Source organism: Eupeodes corollae, chromosome 1 (assembly GCF_945859685.1).
Source record: "Eupeodes corollae chromosome 1, idEupCoro1.1, whole genome shotgun sequence".
NCBI classification, from domain to species: Eukaryota; Metazoa; Arthropoda; class Insecta; order Diptera; family Syrphidae; genus Eupeodes; species Eupeodes corollae.
The window spans coordinates 222,386,030-222,408,720 of NC_079147.1; the positions used below are offsets into that span (position 1 = coordinate 222,386,030).

Consider the following 22,691-nt stretch of genomic DNA (forward strand, 5'->3'; position numbering starts at 1 on the left):
AACATGGCTACTACAATGATATGTCAACAAAAGTTCATCCCAAATTCATTACAAACCGGCTGTTTTCTATTGCTTTTATTTTTAAAGTAGTCTTGTGTTGGCAGTGGCACTTCAATTCAAATTTGTATTTCTATTAGAAAATCATATTTTTTTTCATCGATTAATACAAAATAAACAACATTGTAGATAAGAAAAATCTATTTTATAAAATGGTTTTACAAGTTTTGAAAAGCTCATGGACAATACGTTCGGTGCAGCAGTTGAATAGAACCAAGTGGGCAACAACGTTGGTTCGTTCAATGGTAAGTTAGAAAATTTCTTGAGTTATGTAATTTTGTTAAAAAATTTTTGTTTCGCAATGAATTTTGAATTCGAATCGTTTGCTTGATAAAAAGCAAAATAAATAATAAAAATGTTTGCACTGCTAGTTATTTATTTCATTATTATTCCAACAAACAATCTTATAAGAATAACGAAAACACGATGTTAGTAAAAGCGAGTGCGACTACTCATGGTCTTCTTCTGTTTGATATGTTTTGATGTGATTGCTTATGGTTATAGTGAGAAAAGAACCAGTTACAAAAATAGTGAATGTGACGGGACGGCTTCTCCTAAACAAAATCTGTTGCTATTGCTATTAATTAAATAGTCTACAAGTAAATCTCACAGTTGTAAGACATGGAAAGTGTGCAAAACAGAGCAAACGGCAAAGAAACGGTATGTGTCTATTAGATCTAAAAGTCTATAGGTATAATAATATGTACACCAATAAGAAAACGAGCCTAATATGTAGTTACAAAAAAAAATTAAAATCAATCAAAATTCCTACCCTAAATGGTAAAAGTTTGAGTGTCCTTAAATTCAAAAGTAGATTATGTACTTTTATAGTGAAGTATGCGTAGGTACATAGTTATTCATGTTTAATTATAAAACAGCTATTTTAAGGTAGAAAATGTGTAAAAATCTTGTACAGCATTTTTCTTGTGTATTCTGTACGATTTGATTATTTTCCAGAACTTTTTTTTTGTGGGGTCCTGATTTTCGGTAAATAAAAAGTAAATTATTTGATTTCCTTATTAATATGTATTTAAAAACAAATTCGTAATTCAAGGCAGATAAATTGAATCAAAATGAAAGAAAAATAAAAGTTTAACAGTAGAAATACCAAAACAATCACGCGAATGTTTTTCTTTTCCTTTTTTGAATATTGTGCGCGCACCTAAGAGGTTATGAATACCCTTATAATGATTGGATACAATGCAAACAATTAGGAAAGAAGGATACGATTAGAAAGGATATACCGAGGCATAAGTATTGAATATCTAAACATCGTAATAACAGGGAAATATTGAGCCTGACAAAGTATAAAGTATTTTACATTCATGTAATGCTGCTAAAGAAAGAATCCCTGGGAGTAGTACGGGAGTAGTAGACTTAGTAACAGAACAATCAAGCTCTCTTTTTCTTGGGGCACTTGTCCAAATATATAAATAAAAATGGAGTTTCGGATAAATAAAAGCCTTGCAAGTTATATCCAGATCAGAAGGGTAAACCAAATCTCGCATCGTCTGAGAAAATCTAAACACTAAGCAGCATTTTTGCGATGTCCAATATGTGGTCACTCCACAAGAAATGTTTTGTGATGCAAATACCTAAAACTGTATAAGCTGTCTCCTCAATACAATAACTGTTGTCAGCGAAACAATTTAATGAATTAGAAGTTGCTGATAAGAGATCAATTATTAAGATAAGAAAGACTGTCGGAGACAATTCAAAGAATTGTTTCCCATTATCCTTACACTGAAATCGTCATTGCGGGTGATTTCAATGTACACAATTCTTCTTGGCTTCGTTATTCTGGCAAGTCAACACCGGAAGGAAGGTATGTTGGGATCTTTTGCTGAGTTAAATCAATTAACTCAGCTTGTCGATGAGCCAACTCGATTCCCTGATGTTGCAGGTCAATCCGCCAACACCTTAGACTTGTTTCTTACCTCTGACCCTAATAAATACACAATCAGTGTATTACCGCCTCTAGGCACATCAGACCATTGTATCGTATCTACAAATTTTTCATGTCAAAAAAACCCAGTTAAAGAAAAAACACCTATGATAACCGTTTAGGCAATATGAGAAAGCCAACTGAGCCGGTCTCAATGAATTCTTCAGGAACTTTAACTGTTCACTATGCCTCCTCGATAGTGACGTGGATTCCAGTGCAGATATGGTAACAAATTTAATTCTTTGTGGAATGAGAAAATTTTATCCCGAATACTACAATGTCCCAAAGGTAGTAAAAATGTCTGGTCATTTGTAAAAAACGTACGAAACACTACGTCATCCTCGGTTCCAACGCTCGTCCACAATGACACTCCCTATGTAAGCTCGATTGATAAAGCCAATTTGCTAACGGAAAGTGTCATGAGTCCTCCTGTTCTTGAGAGCGTAAATCATTCTATGGGACTATTGTTCTTTGGCACTCTTGCAGTCGCAAGAGTACTGAAAGACCTTGACATACACAAATCCGATGGCCCGGATAGTATTCCCCCTATTGTTCTGAACAGGCGTTCTTCAACGCTGGCAAAACCACTGCGTAAGCATTTCCATCTGTCCTATTCTACAGCTCTCTTCCCGAGTGGATGGAAAACTGCATTTGTACAGCCTGTCCCTAAAAAAGGCGAATCCTCATCCCCCTCAAACTATCGTCCAATTGCACTTACGTCCCTTCTTTCCAAGGTCATGGAAACGCTGATTAATGTTCAGCTTAAGAAATATCTTGAAGAACGGAAGCTTCTTAATGACCGACAGTATAGCTTTCGTAGCAATGAGATCCACTGGTGATCTCATGGTTCATCTCACCGAACAGTGTATCAAATTTTTACATTCGCACTGGTGATCTCATCGTTCATCTCACCGAACAGTGTAATAAATCTTTACATCGTTTTGGAGAAAGTAATATTATTGCACTTGATATTTCAAAAGCATTTGATAGAGTTTGGTACCAAGCTCTGTTATCGAAAATGCGTGCTTTTGGTATTGATGAATCTCTTCTTCGCTGGATTAGAAATTACCGTTCTAACCGTTTAATACAAGTTGTATTAGATGGTTTCAAGTCTGAAATTCATAAAATAAATGCTGGTGTCCCCCAGGGCTCCGTTTTGTCTCCCACTCTCTTCCTTTTATTCATAAATGATCTCTTGTCTGTCACTTCTAATCCATTAAACTGTTTCGCCAACGACACTACCCTCAGCTTTTCATATTCGTTTATAGATTCACATCATTGTCCTTCGGATGTGGAACTTCAACGGCAGCGTAGGATAAGGTCATTAAATTCTGATTTTGACAGTATTGTCCAATGGGGATTAAAAAGCGGTGTAGAATTTAATGCTTCGAAAACTCAATGCTGTCTCCTGTCATTAAAGCGTAACGCACCCTCGATGCCACTATCTATGCGTGGCACTTGCATCCAGGAAACCAATTAACTATCAGTACTCGGTATGTGTATTACAGATCCCCTCTTATGGAATGATCACATATTCGATATCGCCAAAAATGCTGCCAGGTGCTTAGGATTTCTCCGACGATGCAAGACATTTTTTTACCCCTTCTGATTTGGCTATAATCTACCAAGAGCCGTCCAAAGCTTGAATATAATTCGCATATCTGGGCAGGTGCCCTAAAATAAAAAGAGGGCTTTAAAATAATAGGCTACAGAACTATAATCGGAACATTTACATTGCTAGAACTCCGCCGCAATGTTTCATGCTTTTCCTTGTTCCATCGATATTTTTACAAACAATGTTCTGTCGAATTAGCCGTAATACCCGCACTTCGAGGAATGCTCGTCAGTTTACCCTTGAGCTCGATTTCGGGCGTACTGTCAAGTATAGAGATTCTTTCTCAAATCGCAAATCGCACATCGAGAAAGTGGAATGCTTTGGCCAACTGTGTTTTTCCTTCCCATTTTGATGTTCAGAACTTTAAGACCAATGTGCGCCGGTATCTCCTTTTAAATCCTTCCATATTTTCCTAACGCTAGCACTGTGTTTAAATATAAACATATAAAGGGTACTAATAACTCCTTGAGTGCTTGTTAATTACAAAAAAAAAATGCAACAAAACTTACTGTTGTATATAAATATTCATATATATGAGCAACTGTACTGAATTATTACTTTAAATATCAACTTAATCAAGTTATCAATTGATTTAATATTTTCCTGTTATCAAAATAAAATATTATTCGATTTTCATTTATATTATAATAAAGACGTTTCATAATTGAGTTAAAGGAATCCGCTTTTCATTCAATCCAGAGTTCCAAGACACAACACTTACGTAAACAAAACAAAAACAAATCGTATATTCAACTCTTTTTTAAGCTTGTAAAATAACAGCTCTCCTTGAACTATCATTATGTTTTTTGTTTCATATACAAACATTTACTGTGCTAATGTTTAATTATTTATACGAAGAAAAGTATCTTCGATTTTCATTAGCTCTCAGTTTAGTTTAATCTTCTAATCATTTCTTTTGTTAGAGGAATGGACATTTTTTTTCTTTATTTACTTAATTCAGTTTTGATTCTCGAGTTTTTTTTTTCATAGGCGACGGAAAAGGGTGTCAGGATTGAGTCCGATACATTTGGTGAGTTGAAGGTGCCCTGTGACAAGTACTATGGTGCTCAGACAATGCGATCGATGATCAACTTTCCCATTGGTGGCAGAACCGAAAGAATGCCAGTGAGTGATTACACAGTGTTAGAAGTCAAGGTCAATGTTTAATATTTTTGTTTTGACTCAGAAACCTGTGATCCAAGCAATGGGAGTTCTGAAGAAGGCAGCCGCTGAAGTTAATAAGGAATTCGGTTTGGACCCAAAAATTGCTGATGCAATTTCAAAAGCAGCCGATGATGTTATTTCAGGAGAACTCTACGAAGAGCACTTCCCTTTGGTTATTTGGCAAACTGGTTCTGGTACTCAGACGAACATGAATGTGAACGAGGTATCAATTGTTGAAAATTTATTTAAAACAATAAATACATTCTAGACTCGCTTTTAGGTGATCAGCAATCGTGCCATTGAAATTTTGGGCGGTGAACTTGGTTCTAAGAAGCCTGTGCACCCCAACGATCATGTTAACAAGTCGCAAAGTTCAAATGATACCTTCCCCACTGCCATACACATCTCCATTGCGATCCAATTATGTAATAATTTAAAACCAGCATTGCAGATTCTTCATGACGGTTTGCAAAAAAAGTCTGAGGAATTCAAGGATATCATTAAAATCGGTCGTACTCATACCATGGACGCTGTGCCACTCACTCTTGGTCAAGAATTCAGTGGATATGCCCAACAGATGAAATATTCCATTGAAAGGATTAATTCAGTTATACCACATATTTTGCAGCTGGCCTTGGGTGGTACTGCTGTCGGAACAGGTCTGAACACTCGCATCGGCTTTGCCGAGAAATGTGCAGAAAAGATATCTGAACTCACTGGGTTGCCTTTTGTGACTGCTCCCAATAAATTCGAGGCGCTCGCTGCCCGAGATGCTACTGTGGCAGTTTCAGGAGCCTTAAACACCATTGCTGTTAGTCTGATGAAGATCGGAAACGATATTCGTTTCTTGGGGTCAGGCCCACGTTGTGGTCTTGGAGAACTCATGTTGCCTGAAAATGAGCCTGGTAGCTCAATTATGCCTGGCAAAGTCAATCCCACTCAATGCGAAGCTCTTACAATGTTGGCCGCTCAAGTGATGGGTAACCATGTTGCAGTGACAATTGGAGGAGCGAATGGACACTTTGAATTAAATGTATTCAAACCCCTTGTCGTGTCTAATACTCTTAGATCCATTAGACTTTTAGGTAAGTTTTCTTTTTTCTTATATCTAACGCTCATAATTTATAAAATAAAATGTTTTTTTCAACAGCTGATGGAGTCAGAACATTCAATTCAAATTGTGTAAGTGGTATCGTTGCTAATCGTGACCGTATTGACAAAATTATGAATGAGTCTCTTATGCTTGTAACTGCCCTTAATCCACATATTGGTTATGACAAGGCTGCTAAAATTGCCAAAACAGCGCATAAAAATGGAACAACGCTTAAGGAAGAAGCCATCAAATTGGGTTACTTAACAGAAGAGCAATTCGAGGAATGGGTTAAGCCATGTGACATGTTGGGACCAAAGTAAATGAAATCACAAATATTATAGGTTTTCTATGACATCCAAGCTAAATTATAACTGAAAGCAACAATTAAATAAAAAAACAGAAAATAATTGAAAAACAATAATTGAGTTATTGTTTCTTTTTAAAACATTAGTCTTCGATGAGTTTTAGTGCACAATGTAGTATAATGCGGCCGTACAAAAACAAGGTAAACAATAGAAATAAATGTTTAATTGTATACTTATGAAATTAAAAACTACCAAATTTTAAAACAATTACTTTTTCTACTTAGATTACTATTAATACAAGTTACTACAAAAATTTCAAAACAGTTATTTGCCTAACAAACCGCCCGGGGTTAATCGTTATTTTTGAAGATATTTTTTTTAAGTAATGTTTGTTTTGCTTATGAATTTATTGTAAAGTTAAATATTTGTATAATTATTGAACAAATATGTACATTTCATAGAAATTCTGGTTCATAATATTTTTTAAAGATTTTGTAAGCATTTTATGAGTGTGTCAAGATTTTAAAGAGGTTTGATCATTGTATGTATAAAGGTTCGATGTAAATCCAAAAGTTTGAGCCCACTAATTTGAAGAAGGAAACACAAATTTAACAATCGAAGAAAACTTTCAAGTAGAAAAATAGGCATGTAGAATTTAAGAGGAATATAGTAAAGGTAAAATAAGAGAGAAAACTTTGTAATTTTGTTACTCACGCATACAAATTTATTTTACAAAACGAAAAAATGGCTAAAACCGATTTTTCAGTAAGCTTCTTTTGTTCAGCGCAGAATCGAAAGAAAACCTTCCGTTTTATGCCAAATATCTCGACCTCAAATTCATCGCTCGATAAACCTCTGCTAAAATCGTCTTCCCTTTAGTCTGTATGCTTTTACGCCTATTCTTATCGTTCACCTTGTCTTATGGTTGAAGAATTGGTTTATGAAATCAATCTCGTCGAAATGTTACAGAATCATCTAGCCTTCGTTTGACCGTTATCAAGAACAACGGCTTATACCGTGCTATATTTACTTCTGCTGTTTTTCATCTGTTTCGTTTGCTTGTTGTTACTATTAACAGATATTCTTGTTTAGTTGTAGATCTAGGCCGCTCTGAGCGTACTTCATTCTCAAAAGTCCCGTAGCAAGGAAATAGAAATAGCTACAATTTATCTTCTCTGAAGACTTGTAGCAACCATACAATTCACAGTAGCTCTATGTAGCTCATATTATATGGAATCTCGATTTATTCGAGAAAATATCCGTCAAGACAAGGTGTAATGGTCATCTTCTGATGAGTCCAACCGTTACATCGGGCGAAACGCATATAAGAGCACCTATGCTGGTTTATTTTTATTTTCATTTCATGATTTTAAAAATAAAAATTTCATTTTCATGATTTTAAATCATAATTTAAAAAAAACTATAGAAGGCCTTGAAAATAGTACTAATGTGTCGCATTTAACTGATAATCCATTCAAAGGATTGCCTTCACGTTTTTATTTCTCTGCGGTTGATGAGGCTGATGTTTTAGAAAGCATCTTAGCCATCAAATCTAACTCCGTGGGTATTGATGGCATACATCCAGTTTTCTTAAAAGCCATTATTACCTTACGTTCTGAAATACATAACGCACACAGTTAACACAATCTTTATGACTAGTACCTTTCGCTCTGCTCGGAAACAAGCTAAGGTCATACCTGTTCCTAAAAATCGTGATTGTGATGATTTTGGACCCATCGCCATTTTGCCTTTTCTTTCAAAAGCAGTAGAAAAATTAATCAATAACCAAATCCGCTCTTTTCTGAACAATAACAAAATGATATCATCCAATCAGTCTGGTTTCAGACCGAGGCACAGCTTTAATTGAGGTGGTGGAAAACATTAATCAAGCTGTAGACGATGATAAAATGACCATTCTCACTCTCTTAGATTTTTCGAAGGCTTTCAATACAGTCAATATCGAGAAACTTTGCGAAAAGATTAAACATCTCTTTAATTTTTCTGCCATCAACAAATTTAACTCGGTCTTATCTGTCTATGAGATTTCAGGCAGTTCATGCTAATGATGCAATGTCTTCCTTTCTTCCTTTGCATTGTGGTGTTCCTCAAGGTCCAATTTTGGGCCCTTTGCAATGTATATCAATGATCTTTCTTCTTTGTCGCTTAGCTCATTCATACATATGTATCTGAATGTAATTGTAAATTGGGTTTCGTGATAACAATCTATGTTTAAGTCTTAAGAAATCAAAGTGCTTAGTGATTTTAAGAATTAATATTATAGATACCTCATATTTCCCCGAAATATATCTTAACAAATCTGTAATCGATTTTGTTGCTTCTTCAAAAATCCTTGGTCTTACTTTCAATACAAACTTAACCTGGAACAGTCATATAAAACTTGCGTTAGGTAAGGGTTATGGTAGTCTTCGTTTGTTGTGGGCTTCTCATCATATCACGCCCTTAAAAACTCGTTTGATTTTAGCTAAAGCTTTGATCGTGCCTATTATGCTCTACTGCAGCGAGGTTTTTAGCAATTGTGACCATGAGCACAAACGAAGGCTAAATGTTGCTTTCAACCGGAATATTTATATAGATAGTAAAATTAAATTTCCACAATCAAGTAGATCGTGAGATCTAATTCCAGTTCGCTACTCGTTTTTAGTATCGGAACGTCAGTTTTATGTACACGCAATTCGACTATGGAATTCTCTACCTCGTTCTATTAGAATGATAAGCTGTAGAACACATTTTGGAAGAGATCTAAAGAAATACTTTGAGACACATTAATGATGATGATGAAGGTGATGATGTTTTGTAAATTAATTTTTTTTCTGCTATTTGTAAATTATTAAATATTTTAAAAAAATTATTTTTTAATAACTTTATAATTGAAATATACTTGCTCAAATGCTTCTATAGTCTAACAGATTAGTTTACTGAAAGTTACTCTAGCTTATAAGATATTGTATCTTACCGAGTAAATTAATAATAAAACTGTAAACTGTAACATTCTTCAGACACAAATACCAATACCGACACCCAATCTTCTTCTTCTACCTTAAATCACAATAAACTCCCCCCTGCACTCCCTCAATCCCCCCTATCAACTGTCACCCAAAAACTTTTGGATAACAATGAATATTATATAGTAACGAAAATTCAGACAACCATGATGCCGACATGTTATAATGAACGCCCGACTCTGCGGTTTGAGAATGGAATCAATCAGGCTCTGAGAAAAGCCTGAATGATTCAACGCCTGAATCGCAGAGTCAAAGCACCAAACAACATCATTTTAACAACTATTACAATTTACAACGAAAACCAAGCACCACAAATCAAAACCTTAAAAAATACTCTCTATACCCACCCTTCTCTTGCCTCTGGCAAAACAAGTGCGTGGAACTCATGTAGCATCGAAGTAGCTCTCAATATTCTCCAGTGGAATATGAATGGATTCATAAATAATCTTGATGAGCTAAAGATTTTGATTAAACATCACAATCCTACAATCGTTGCTATTCAAGAAATTCACTGCCCCTTTGACAAGATGCAAAATTTTTCAAAAGCCTTCGATGGTTACCTTTATAATTCGCCAGACAATGATACTGGTAAACAAGGTATAGCTCTTTTAATTAAAAAAAAAATACCCCTCACAAATTAATACCTTTGAACTCAAACCTGCAAACCCTTGCTGTTAAAATACAACATAAAACAAAATTCACATACATAAACATATATTTACCCCCAAAACAAACATTTAATACGACGAACGAACTAGAGTCAATCTTCCAATCATTTTGGAGGTGATGTTATCGCCTGGAATAAACTTTGGGGATCCAATCACCAATAAAAAAGGCGAAGAAATTAGAAAATTTCTTCTCGGAAAACAACCTGGTTATTATGAACGACGGATCTCCAACCCACCTTTCAACACACAATACGTTAACCCATGTTGTTAACCCATGTTGGAAGACATTAGATGATCTACAAAATAGTGACCACTTCCAGATTTTGACCTCATTAAATAGTGTAACCATTACGTTTTCAAAAACTTTTGACTCTGAATTTAAAACTGACTTATCCAACTGGACAATTTTTCAACAGATAAACTCTGAATACTTGTCGGATAAAGCGCCGTCATTAAACAATAACAAAGAAGCGACTCTTTTGCTCAAATGCAATCAGAACTGCTGCAAATTTATCCATCCCTCAATCTGCTCCAATTAAAAGAAAACATGTATGTAGTCCCTTAGTGGAATACTAAACTTTCATTGCTACGAAAATAAAAAATGATTGCACTAAATAACTTTCAAAAAAACTCCACAAAACAAAATTTAATAATTAATTTAAAATCAAATTCTAAATTTAGACGGTTACTTAAAGCAAAAAGCTTCACTTCAAATATAAACCCCAACTCCTCCCCAACGAAAATATGGCAAAATATCCGCCGTCAGATTGGCAACCCAACTTCACTCGCAATAAACTGCATTAAATCAAATAATGACACGGTCACAGTTCCGCCAAAAATATCTAATTTTATCGTACAAACTTGGTCAAAAGCATCGGAAGATATAAATTTCTCCAACGCTTTCGTTAGAGAAAATAAGACAGCCTTAACCACTAAACTCAACATGCTGCTAATCCAGCAGCTCGACGTATCGAACAACCAATAACATTAATCGAACTTGAAACCTCACTTAGCAAGGTCAAAGGCAAAGGCAAAACCCCAAGCAGATATTATAGAAAAATCAAACTTAGAAAACTAAGCAGCGAATACTTGATCTTTATAATAGTATCTTAAACAACTCTTGTTAACATCTCTGTTCTCCAGCCAGACAGCCAACATGACATCAAAAATAAAAAAAATAAAAAAACGTCATGACCTTTTTGTCCTCCTATTTTTTGAGGTTAACTTGGCAAACTTGAAGCAAACTAAAAGTATGTAATAAGTAAATTAAAATATAAATATTGAATTAAAATAAATAATCTTTCTTAACAGAAATTTTGTAACTTAAGATAACACAATAAATACAAAAACTGAATTATAAGTGTTTTAATAAGTTACAAAATCTGAAGAGTTGCGCTTTAAACGTCTCTCTATCATTCCTTATACCTGGAAAACTTCTAAAATTATACCTATTCCGAAACCAAAAAAAGATAAAAATACAATCGAAGGATACCGCCCAATCTCCCTCATCCCATGTCTATGTTTAGGTTAGGTTATAGTGGCTGTCCAAGATGGAAACGGACACACTTAATCCAATTTAATGGCCCATTGTGATACCACATGAATCTTGAAGCTTCCTCCTAAGCTCAATGGAACCAGCTTGAGTCCCTTACGAAACGTGAGAAGCTGATTATGCTGATATGATTTAGATAGTTTAGATCGTTAAAGAAGAATTCTCCTAGGTAATTCTTGCGTTTTCGAGCTAGAGCAGGGCATGTGTAGAGAAGATGAAAAACCGTTTCTTCCTCTTCCTCATCCATACAGCTTCTGCAAAAGTCATTTGAGAATAGGGCTAGTCTCGTGACGTGCTTTCCTATTAGACAGTGTCCGGTTATGACACCTATTATCGAGCTTATATACGATCTGCTTAGACAGAGCAAGAACCTTGAACGTTTTAAATCCAGTGTTGGCCAGATGTTTTTTGTGACTTGACACGTGGTGATGTTGTTCCACCTGGTGCCTGCCCCCTTCGCAGCGTCTTGCCTTAGCAGCAGTTTACAAGTAGCGATTGGTATGCCAGTACTTGCCAATTGTGGTACGATGGGCTGTACTGTACCGTTCCTGGCGAGTTCATCTGCCTTACAGTTACCTGGAATGTCTCTATGGCACAGCACCGAGCAAAGGTGAATATTAAACTGTTGCGCCATCTCCATTAGAAATGATCGACAGTTATGGACTGTTATAGGGTTTGTAGAGAGAGAGTCCAGAGCACATGTCTATCCAAAATAATGGAAAAAATAATTTCAAAGCGCATAAATGGTTTGCCGAAACAAACAAGCTCATAAGTCCTAACCAAGTTGCCCTTAAGTCCAACTGAGAATGTGTCGATGCTCTTCTTCATATCGACTATTTTGCTACAAAAGCTCTATCAGCAAAAAACCACGTATCCGTTCTCTCCCATATGAATTCGAAAAAGCCTTCGATAGAATAGGTCTTCATGTAGTTCTTAAAAATCTTACAAAATGGGGTGTTCGAAGAATGTAAGATTCTTTTTAACAAATAGAACTTTTTGTGTAAAGACTCTTCCAACTACCCATTGTATAACGGTATACCCCAGGGATCACCTCTCTCCGTGGTTTTACTTATAATTGCATTCGACGATATAAACATAATTTTGAAAAAGAAAAAATTACTTGATCACAGCATTTATCCAGACGATATATTTATTTTATGTAAAATGTATGATATTGACCAGAAGTAAAATCTTGTTTCAAATTGCCCTAGAAGAAATTATAGATTGGTCGAAAACATCAGGCGCCAAATTGTCAATCCAAAAATGTAAATTGCTCCACATTTGTAGAAAACAAAATTGTGCACAATTTAATCTTAATATAAACAATGTACAAAATCCAAAATGTTAGTAACTAGGTAGTATTCTAGGTTAAGTCTTTAACAGAACGTATTCTTGGAAACAACACTGTATAGATCTTAAGAAATCACTAGCTGCAAGAACTTATATTGTAAGATATCTAGCTTCAAAGAAAAGTAACGTACATATAAATACCCTTCAAACACTATACGAGAATGTTAGTTTTAAGAAAGATTGAATATGTGTTGTTTATATATGGGCATTGTCCTAAATCAATTTTAAATATAATAAAACCAACTTACCACGCCGGCCGCAGCAAGGAGAAGCATCAACGCGTTCCAAACAATACCTATAAAAAATATATTAGCAGACGCAGGACTACCAAGCATAGAGGAACGAAGAGATACTATAACTGCTAAACTTTTGCGAAACTGTCGTTATCCAGAAATTCAATAATCAAAAAAGCATCTGATCATAAACTTAAAAAAGGATCCCATCCACCATTGCTAAGATTCTTATAAAAGCAGCTTAATTTGAACTACAAACTTAACAGGAGCGCCAAGTTACTCCTCGTATTCCCCCATGGTTCATCAACCCGCGGAATCTGTAATATTAACACTAGCTATTTAGTTATAAAAAAGTAAAAACCAGCAATAGTATCTACCGCCGACTCTACACAGCCATCTCACTCGAATTTAAATCGGATGGATGAAAATTTATATATATATCGATGGTTCTAAGAAAACTGAAAGCACATCATCTGCGGTGACACTCGAAAATTGTGCTTCAGTATTCACTGCAGAAGCATTCGCTATACTTCAAGCTACTTAGACTGCGTCTAATTACCGTGGAAAACACATTATATGCTTAACGCCATAAAAAACCCCAACAAACATACTGAACTCATATCAGAAAGATATCAACTCACCAAATCACCAAAAAACATAAAGTTAATGTGCACCCCTGGACAAGTATCAGTATCACAGGTCAACGAATACGCTGAAAGTGCAGCTAACTCAGCTAATAATGCTCCTGTATATAGCTTTAACATCCACACCAAACAAGATCTGCTAAAAATCATTCAAAAAGAGTCAAAATCCATCATTACAAAAAACTCAATCCTAATAAACTCGCCCCCGTATACCCAATAAACGTTTTCAAACACAAAATCTCTAATTTTGTACGACTTCGACTTGGACACACATCAACCTCTCATTGCAATACCAGGTTGGATCTGAATCACATCCTAGAACACTGCCCTGTATTGCAACCCATAATCAAAAATGTATTTATGAAATTCACCAAAACCCTAGTTCCACAAATATCGACAAAATATTAGACTTTCTTTTAAAACCCTTTGTTGACCGACGGTACTTTGAAGTACCACAATATTTTACATGAACTAAAAACTATATAGCGGTAAATTTTGGTTCTGTTGACCAACGGTACTTACAAGTACCATAATAATCTCTATACATTTTGGTGTTTGTGATTTTTTAATTTATTTTAGTGAGTGTTATAGGTAACTGTTTCTTTAATAGATATTAAGACTGAGAAGAGAATAGTTTTAGTTGATTTTTGCGTTTGAAGATCTTAGTTGGCTTGGTAGCTTTCGTATTTTTTTTTAAATTTATAAGCTTATCTGCATATCTAACTTTCTAAAAAACAATACATCAATTGAATTTATAAATATTTTTTATATATTTTCGACAAAAAGTAAAAGTGGACTGGTAAGTACCGTCGGGCTGTGGAGTGTGTTTGTAGTGTTTTGCAGTGATACAATTTTTATATAGGTATATCCAGATAAATTGAATTATGTCGGGTGTAAAGAATGTTTTATTCAACGATGATGAAATGTTGGCTATGGTTGAAGATTTGCCATCAGATAATAATGAAAACACTGATCTTGAAGATGATGATGAAGTGGATTTACTAACGATACGTTCAAGAATACGCGCTAGAGCCCAACTCAATATGGAACCTAATGAAGCTGTGCTTCAAGATCAGCTTGAAGACCTACCGGGTGAGGAAATTTCAGATAATCGTCCGGAATGTAGCCATTGGAAGAAAAATATACGCGAAGACGAAAGACATCGCCAATGGAAAGCTAAGGATAGTGTTTCACAAATTCCTGAATTCTCATTACCCGAGGGTCCTGTTCCTGGTCTGTTTGAAAGCTTCGTAACTACTACTGATTTTTTCGTCAGTTTTCTTGAAGGTGCTCTTGATAATATTGTTTATCAGTCCAATCTGTACGCCGTTCAGAAAAATAAGGTACTAGATTTGAAGGAAGGTGAACTACTGGCTTTCATTGGAATAAACTTCCTTGTGGGATACCATAAACTACCAAGTTGGAGACACTTCTGGAGTGAAAGTCAGGATTTGGGAGTTTCCTTAGTGGGCAAAGCGATGAGCCGTAATAGGTTTGACGCTATTTTGAGCAATTTGCATGTAAACGATAACAGCTGTATACCAAAAGATAATAAAGATCGTCTTTTCAAACTTCGCCCATTGATTGAATACTTGAATGAAAAATTCGGAACTGTCTACCATGGAACAAGACAACTCTCTGTTGACGAGTCAATTCTTTTCAAGGGCAGAAGTTCCATGAAGCAATATAATCCAATGAAACCAGTAAAGAGGGGTTACAAGGTTTGGGGCCTGGCTGATCAATATGGATACATAAAAAAATTTTCCATTTACCAAGAAAAGGACGAAAAGCTGGAAAACAAATATGCAACGTATGGGCTCGGTGAAAGAGTTGTTCTGTCATTGACTGAAAAGGAGTGGGGAAAAGAGAAAATTATTTTCTTCGATAACTACTTTTCTTCAGTCAAACTGCTGGAAAAACTAAAAAATGAAAATACTCTAGCTTGTGGTACCATTCGTGCTAATAGAAGAGGCAACCCAACAAATTTGAGGGATGAAAGAAAAATGAAAAGGGGAGATTTCGACTACCGATCTTCGACAGATGGAATCAGTTTTTACAAATGGAAAGACACAAAAACAGTACTGTTGGCTTCAAATTACCATGGCAATGAGCTTACAACTGTTGCTAGAAGAGATAAATCAGGAGTGCAACACGAAGTCAGTTGTCCTACAGTCGTAAAAGACTATAACACATATATGGGTGGAGTGGACCATGCTGATCAACTTCGGGCTGCAAATGGCCTAGACCGTAGGTCAAAAAAGTGGTGGCATCGGCTCTTTTGGGGAATGATCGAAATATGTATGTTTTGTTAACTCCTTTATCGTTCACGGCCAAATGAATGAAAAAATATCTCTTCTGGAGTACAAAAGATGTGTCACCCTTGGACTTTTAACGCAAAAGGATTTACCTGTTGACAAACGGAGTCTGAGCAGAAAATCTAATAATGACGAGCCTGCGCAATGCACCAAAAAACGAAGGGGCAAAGGAGAATCCGTTTCAAAGGACGTGCGACTGGGAAACCTAGGTGTTCACTGGCCAAAATTTGTTGAAACACGGGGAAGATGCGAAGTCTGTAGCATAAACAAAATACAATCAAAGCCTCATTCAAAATGCAGTCATTGCAATATTTACCTTTGCTGCAATGATAAAAAAAATTGTTTTACTCTGTACCATGGAATTCATTTCGGAAAATAATGTGTGTGCATACATTCCATTTTATATTGAAATAGAAACGAAAATAAATTTTAATTTCTAAATACTTTTTTTTCTGTACCCTACAGCCCAACGGTACTTTTGAGTACCACTATCATCTATGGTCCTTTGAGGGCCTTGGAAGAAAAAAAAATGAGCTATACTTTTTAAGAAACCCTAAATTTAAAAACATATCGACAAAAAAATATTTTGTGTACCATTTTTAATAGCTTGGTCAACAAAGGGAAAAGCAAACATTTTAATTTAAATTCAAACTAAAATAAGAGCCAATAGTTTCCGCAGCTAGGCTCGTTAAATTAAGTATTTGAGAGGATTTTCAATAAAGTTAAAAACATTTTTGAGGGATTTTTAGATTAGTCAAATCAAAACAAAAATTTATTCGGTAAACGGATTCTTATGCCTGTTATTGGTTTCAATCAAAAATTCATAGTTCATAACCTCTTCAACTTGCAGAAAGCTTTTTTCAAAGTGAACACGCCTTATCTTCGTCAGCATTGGACAAGCCCCTACGAGGTCTAATACATCCTCTCTCTCTCATGCTGATTACAGAGGGTGCAAAGATCGATAACCTCGTTGGGGCCTAAAGTTTAGTCTCATGAGTTCTCCTCTAATTTTAAATATGGATGCAATAGAATAGGTAGAATTGTTATATTCGCTGGTGAAATAGTTTCTGTCGTTGAGATTAAATACGCACTTTGAATAATATTGCCTTTCCGTTAGCGAGCTTTTTCAATGTGCATGCGCATACCTTTCATTCACATTCCAATTCAGGGTAAAACCACCGTCCGCAGCTAAAAAGTTCCAATATTTTACAACCAGCTTTTTTGTTTGAATCGCATACACCATTATCTTTCGCGATAGCCTATGCTCCTCCATATTTAGTACTCTCACAATGTAGTCAATATTTAGGACAACTTCAGTGTTCGTTTTCACGCGTTTAATCAGTTTTCTGACGTGCAGAAGATGACCTCTTCTAACTCTGTTGTTCTGCGGATAATCTTTTTGAATTGAGAAATTTATGTTTTTAAGTTTCCCTGCGTTTTTTAATATAGTGTCCGGTGTATCTTTCGTTTTAAGTTTGACAATAAAGTTTTTAAATTTTGTATTCCATGATTTTACTTCTTTTATTTCGTCTTTGATATTATTAGCCTGATCATTTGACAGATGAGAATAAACTTCTTCCACTTCAACTTTTCGATCAACCTGCTCATTTCTTTTTCTGATACACCTAGCTTCGCCTGGAGAGAAAGCACTACTCCTCTTAGCACGTCATTTTCAGGTTTTAATGCTATTATGTCAACTAGCACTTCTTCTATATCTGACTTAGTAGCTACGTGTTGTTGCTTAGAGTCAAACAAATCTTCAAGATCTTTCCGTGACATGTTCATTAAGAGTCCAGAAATGTTTTTTTTCATTTTTGTATGCCGTTTATTCCCATGTTTTCAGGTGAAATAGCAGAATTTGGGCGTTTGCTATTGCTTTTATTCATGAAATATTATATAGTGTGATATTTGAAGCTCATTGTCTTTGATCTTTTTGTAATTTCTTTTAACTTGATTTTTTCGATGTAAATATTACTTACTTAAGGTGGCGCTACAGTCAGGGCGGACCTGGGCCTTAACCAACATGCGTCTCCAGCCAGCTCGGTCTCCAGTTTCGCACGCCAAGTTGGTTGAGGTCTTCACCCAGCTGCGTGCGCCATTTGAGTCGCGGTCTTCCTCTACTGCGCCATCCCTCGGGATTGGATTCGAATACCTTCCGGGCTGGAGCGTTGATGTCCATTCGCTCTACATGACCTAGCCATCTAAGCCGTTGGACTTTAGTTCTGCTAAATAGGTCAGTGTCGCTGTACAGCCCGTACAGTTGGTCGTTATATCTTCTCCTCCATTCTCCATCTATGCGTACGGGACCAAAAATCACACGAAGAATTTGTCGAAGTATCCTAAGACGCTCTCATCTTTCTTTGACAGGGTCCAGGTTTCAGCGCCATAAATAAGAACCGGGATTATGAGTGCCTTACATGTATATGGTAATTTTAGATGCTCGAGAGAGGACTTTACTTTTCAATTGCCTTCTAAGTCCAAAGAAGCAGCGATTTGCAAGAGTTATTCTTCGTTTGATTTCAGCGCTGTTGTCGTTGTCTATGTTAATAGTGGTGCCAAGGTAGACAAAGTCCTCAACTACCTCAAAGTTATAGCTTGGTCTTGCCTTCATTGCAATGCGGCTTTAAAATCGATAAAGAGATGGTGGGTATCGATTTGAAGCTCCTATGGGTTTTTCCTAAGATCGTAGTGTGAATATTTGGTCGATAGTGGACTTTCCTGGTCTGAAGCCACACTGATAAGGAACTATCAGGTTGTTGACGAACGGCTGCAGACGTTCACATAATACACCGAAAAAGATCTTATCTTATGTTGAATTGTTAAGAAGACTAATTATTGTAAACTAAAAAATATAACTCTTACTTTTTGTAATGCTCTCAAATGTATCCCAATATTAAGTGACTTGGCAATGTACAGTTCTTCAAGAAAACATTAAAAGAATTAAAAAACAAACTGTTTCCCCTTTATTTTTGCGACCAGTGTATTTGTCATACAATATAATTCAATCAAAATTAAATTTTGAAAAGAATTTGTTTACATTTTTAGTGTGCTAATGCAATAACAACTTTGCAATGGTTCCATTATTTAACTGTTTTTATCTTTATGTTTATTTTTGGAATAAGAAGCTCTTATCTTAGTTCTAATGCTAACTAATTAAATTCAATTGATAAATAGATTATTAAATTAGAATAGAAACTTGTAGATCATAAAATCTAATCAAAACAAACACACTACAAACCTATGTTCATTAAATCTATTAATAATATAAAATTTGTAGATAGAACTACCGATCTGCCATGTTCAGGTTGAATGCTCTTTAATTCTAATCAAGTGGAATTTATACCAGTTCTGGTTTGATCTGAATCAATGCAACAAAACTTACGAAAACAAAACAAAATCAAAAGCAATCACAAATTCAACTCTTTTTTTTAAGCTTTTAAAAATAACAGCTCTCCTTAAACTTTTAATTAGATTTTTGTTTCATATACAAACTTTAACTGTGCTAAGGTTTAATTATTTATACGAAGAAAAGTATCTTCGATTATTCATTCGAACATTTTTTCATTAGCTCTCAGTTTAGTTTAATCTTTCGGTCGTTTCTGTTGTTAGAAGCATGGAAAGTTTTTCCTCTAATTATTTTAATTCAGTTTTGATTTTTGAGTATTTTTGGTTTTTAGGCGACGGAAAAGGGTGTCAGGATTGAGTCCGATACATTTGGTGAGTTGAAGGTGCCCTGTGACAAGTACTATGGTGCTCAGACAATGCGATCGATGATCAACTTTCCCATTGGTGGCAGAACCGAAAGAATGCCAGTGAGTGATTACACAGTGTTAGAAGTCAAGGTCAATGTTTAATATTTTTGTTTTGACTCAGAAACCTGTGATCCAAGCAATGGGAGTTCTGAAGAAGGCAGCCGCTGAAGTTAACAAGGAATTCGGTTTGGATCCAATAATTGCTGATGCAATTTCAAAAGCAGCCGATGATGTTATTTCAGGAGAACTCTACGAAGAGCACTTCCCTTTGGTTATTTGGCAAACTGGTTCTGGTACTCAGACGAACATGAATGTGAACGAGGTATCAATTGTTGAAAATTTATTTAAAACGATAAATACATTCTAGACTCGCTTTTAGGTGATCAGCAATCGTGCCATTGAAATTTTGGGCGGTGAACTTGGTTCTAAGATGCCTGTGCACCCCAACGATCATGTTAACAAGTCGCAAAGTTCAAATGACACCTTCCCCACTGCCATACACATCTCCATTGCCCTCCAATTACATAATAATTTAATACCAGCATTGCAGATTCTTCATGACGGTTTGCAAAAAAAGTCTGAGGAATTCAAGGATATCATTAAAATCGGTCGTACTCATACCATGGACGCTGTGCCACTCACTCTTGGTCAAGAATTCAGTGGATATGCCCAACAGATGAAATATTCCATTGAAAGGATTAATTCAGTTATACCACATATTTTGCAGCTGGCCTTGGGTGGTACTGCTGTCGGAACAGGTCTGAACACTCGCATCGGCTTTGCCGAGAAATGTGCAGAAAGGATATCTGAACTCACTGGGTTGCCTTTTGTGACTGCTCCCAATAAATTCGAGGCGCTCGCTGCCCGAGATGCTACTGTGGAAGTTTCAGGAGCCTTAAACACCATTGCTGTTAGTCTGATGAAGATTGGAAACGATATTCGTTTCTTGGGGTCAGGCCCACGTTGTGGTCTTGGAGAACTCATGTTGCCTGAAAATGAGCCTGGTAGCTCAATTATGCCTGGCAAAGTCAATCCCACTCAATGCGAAGCTCTTACAATGTTGGCCGCTCAAGTGATGGGTAATCATGTCGCAGTGACAATTGGAGGAGCGAATGGACACTTTGAATTAAATGTATTCAAACCCCTTGTCGTGTCTAATACTCTTAGATCCATTAGACTTTTAGGTAAGTTTTCTTTTTACTTATGTATATCTAACGCTCATAATTCATAAAATAAAATGTTTTTTCAACAGCTGATGGAGTCAGAACATTCAATTCAAATTGTGTACGTGGTATCGTTGCTAATCGTGACCGTATTGACAAAATTATGAATGAGTCCCTTATGCTTGTAACTGCACTTAATCCACATATTGGTTATGACAATTCTGCTAAAATTGCCAAAACAGCACATAAAAATGGAACAACGCTTATGGAAGAAGCCATCAACTTGGGTTACTTAACAAAAAAGCAATTCGAGGAATGGGTTAAGCCAAGTGACATGTTGGGACCTAAGTAAATGAAAATTTTCTATGACATCCAAGCTAAATTATAAATGAAAGCAACAATTAAATAAAAAAACAGAAAATAAATCAAAAACAATAATCGAGTTATTGTTTCTTTTTAAAAATTTAGTCTTCGATGAGTTTTGATGCACAATGTAGTATAATGCGGCCTTATAAAAAAAGAGGCAATCGATAGAAATAAATGTTGAATTGTATACTTATGAACCTAAAAAACTACCAAATTTTAGAACAATTACTTTTTCTTTCTTTCGTTATTTTTGAAGATATTTTTTTTAAGTAATTTGCTTTTTCCTCTAAAAGAAATTATTAATAATTAGCAAGTAAACGAATATAGCTAATTGCATGATAATATACAGGTATATAGGAGGAATATAGTAAAGGTAAAATAAGAGAGACATCTTTGTAATTTTGTTCGTCACGCATACAAATTTATTTTATTTTTCAGTAAGCTTCTCTTGTTCAGCGCTGCATCGAACGAAAACCTTCCGTTTTATGCCAAATATCTCGAACTTAAATTCATCGCTAGATTAACCTCTGCTAAAATCTTCTTCCCTATGCTTTTAGACCTATTTTTCAGCTTGCCTGGTTGAAGAATTGGTTTATGAAATCAATCTCGTCGAAATGTTGCAGAATCATCTAGCCTACGTGTGACCGTTATCAAAAACAACGGTTTCTCCCGTGTTTTATTTGCTTTTGCACTTATTTTCGATTGTGTTTTTCATCTTTTTCGTTTGCTTGTTGTTATTATTAACAGATCTTCTTGTTAAGTTGTAGTTTTAGGCCGCTCTGACAATAGTACATCCTCAAGAATTCCGGTTCGAGCGAGTTGCTCAACGTTGAACGCAGTAATTCGATATCTCCAACTGCGAAGCTACTTCCCTCTGCAATAAGTCTTCTCTAATAAAAATAATGTTGGCAGAACTTTTAACATTTTGTAATTTTTAAGTTTTCAGTTTTGAAAACAACGAAAGTCCTTAGTAATTAGTTATTATAAAAACTTTTTACTTTAACAAACAAAACACAACAGATTTGAAAGCAGATTTCACAACAGATTTGGCTTGCCAAATACCAAAACAACACTTGATACAAGATTCTTTTACTGCTTATATTTTTGTATGGAAATTCATAAAAAAATCTCACATCATCAATGGACATGTGATATTTTCAGACAAATTTACGCAAAGTAGCTGCTAGCACCTTTTCAAAAACAAAATTATTTGTGGGATAACGATATAATAAGAAAGTTAAGTAATAAAAATTGTTCGCATTTTAGTCACATGAATTATATAGTTCGTGAAAGTTAAAATATTGGTTCGTTTTTAATTACCGAATGTCACTATAGATAAGCTCTCGAAACAACACATGAGCAACTTAAAACTGTCCATGCTTCGATGTGCAAGTTTAAGTTGCCTAGTTGGTGTAAGGCCCAAGAGTACTTGACACTCTAATTGCA

General features: G+C 35.5%; 1 protein-coding gene across 4 annotated transcripts; it reads left to right on the forward strand.

Moving 5' to 3' along the window:
- The first annotated feature begins 75 nt into the window (after positions 1-75).
- Positions 76-21,346, forward strand: LOC129938542 (fumarate hydratase, mitochondrial-like). Of its 4 annotated transcripts, none has more exons than XM_056046171.1 (5): positions 76-302; positions 19,642-19,776; positions 19,838-20,038; positions 20,096-20,900; positions 20,969-21,346. In XM_056046171.1, the coding sequence occupies exons 1-5, from the start codon at positions 210-212 to the stop codon at positions 21,229-21,231; spliced, it is 1,497 nt and encodes a 498-aa protein (XP_055902146.1). In that variant the 5' UTR covers positions 76-209; the 3' UTR covers positions 21,232-21,346. The 4 variants fall into 4 exon arrangements, with proteins under 4 accessions (XP_055902146.1, XP_055902145.1, XP_055902147.1 ...); XM_056046170.1 differs by lacking the exons at positions 19,642-19,776; positions 19,838-20,038; positions 20,096-20,900; positions 20,969-21,346 and adding exons at positions 4,608-4,742; positions 4,804-5,004; positions 5,062-5,866; positions 5,932-6,295 and having other exon boundaries at positions 81-302; XM_056046172.1 differs by lacking the exons at positions 76-302; positions 19,642-19,776; positions 19,838-20,038; positions 20,096-20,900; positions 20,969-21,346 and adding exons at positions 664-717; positions 4,608-4,742; positions 4,804-5,004; positions 5,062-5,866; positions 5,932-6,295.
- Positions 21,347-22,691: the final 1,345 nt, after the last annotated feature.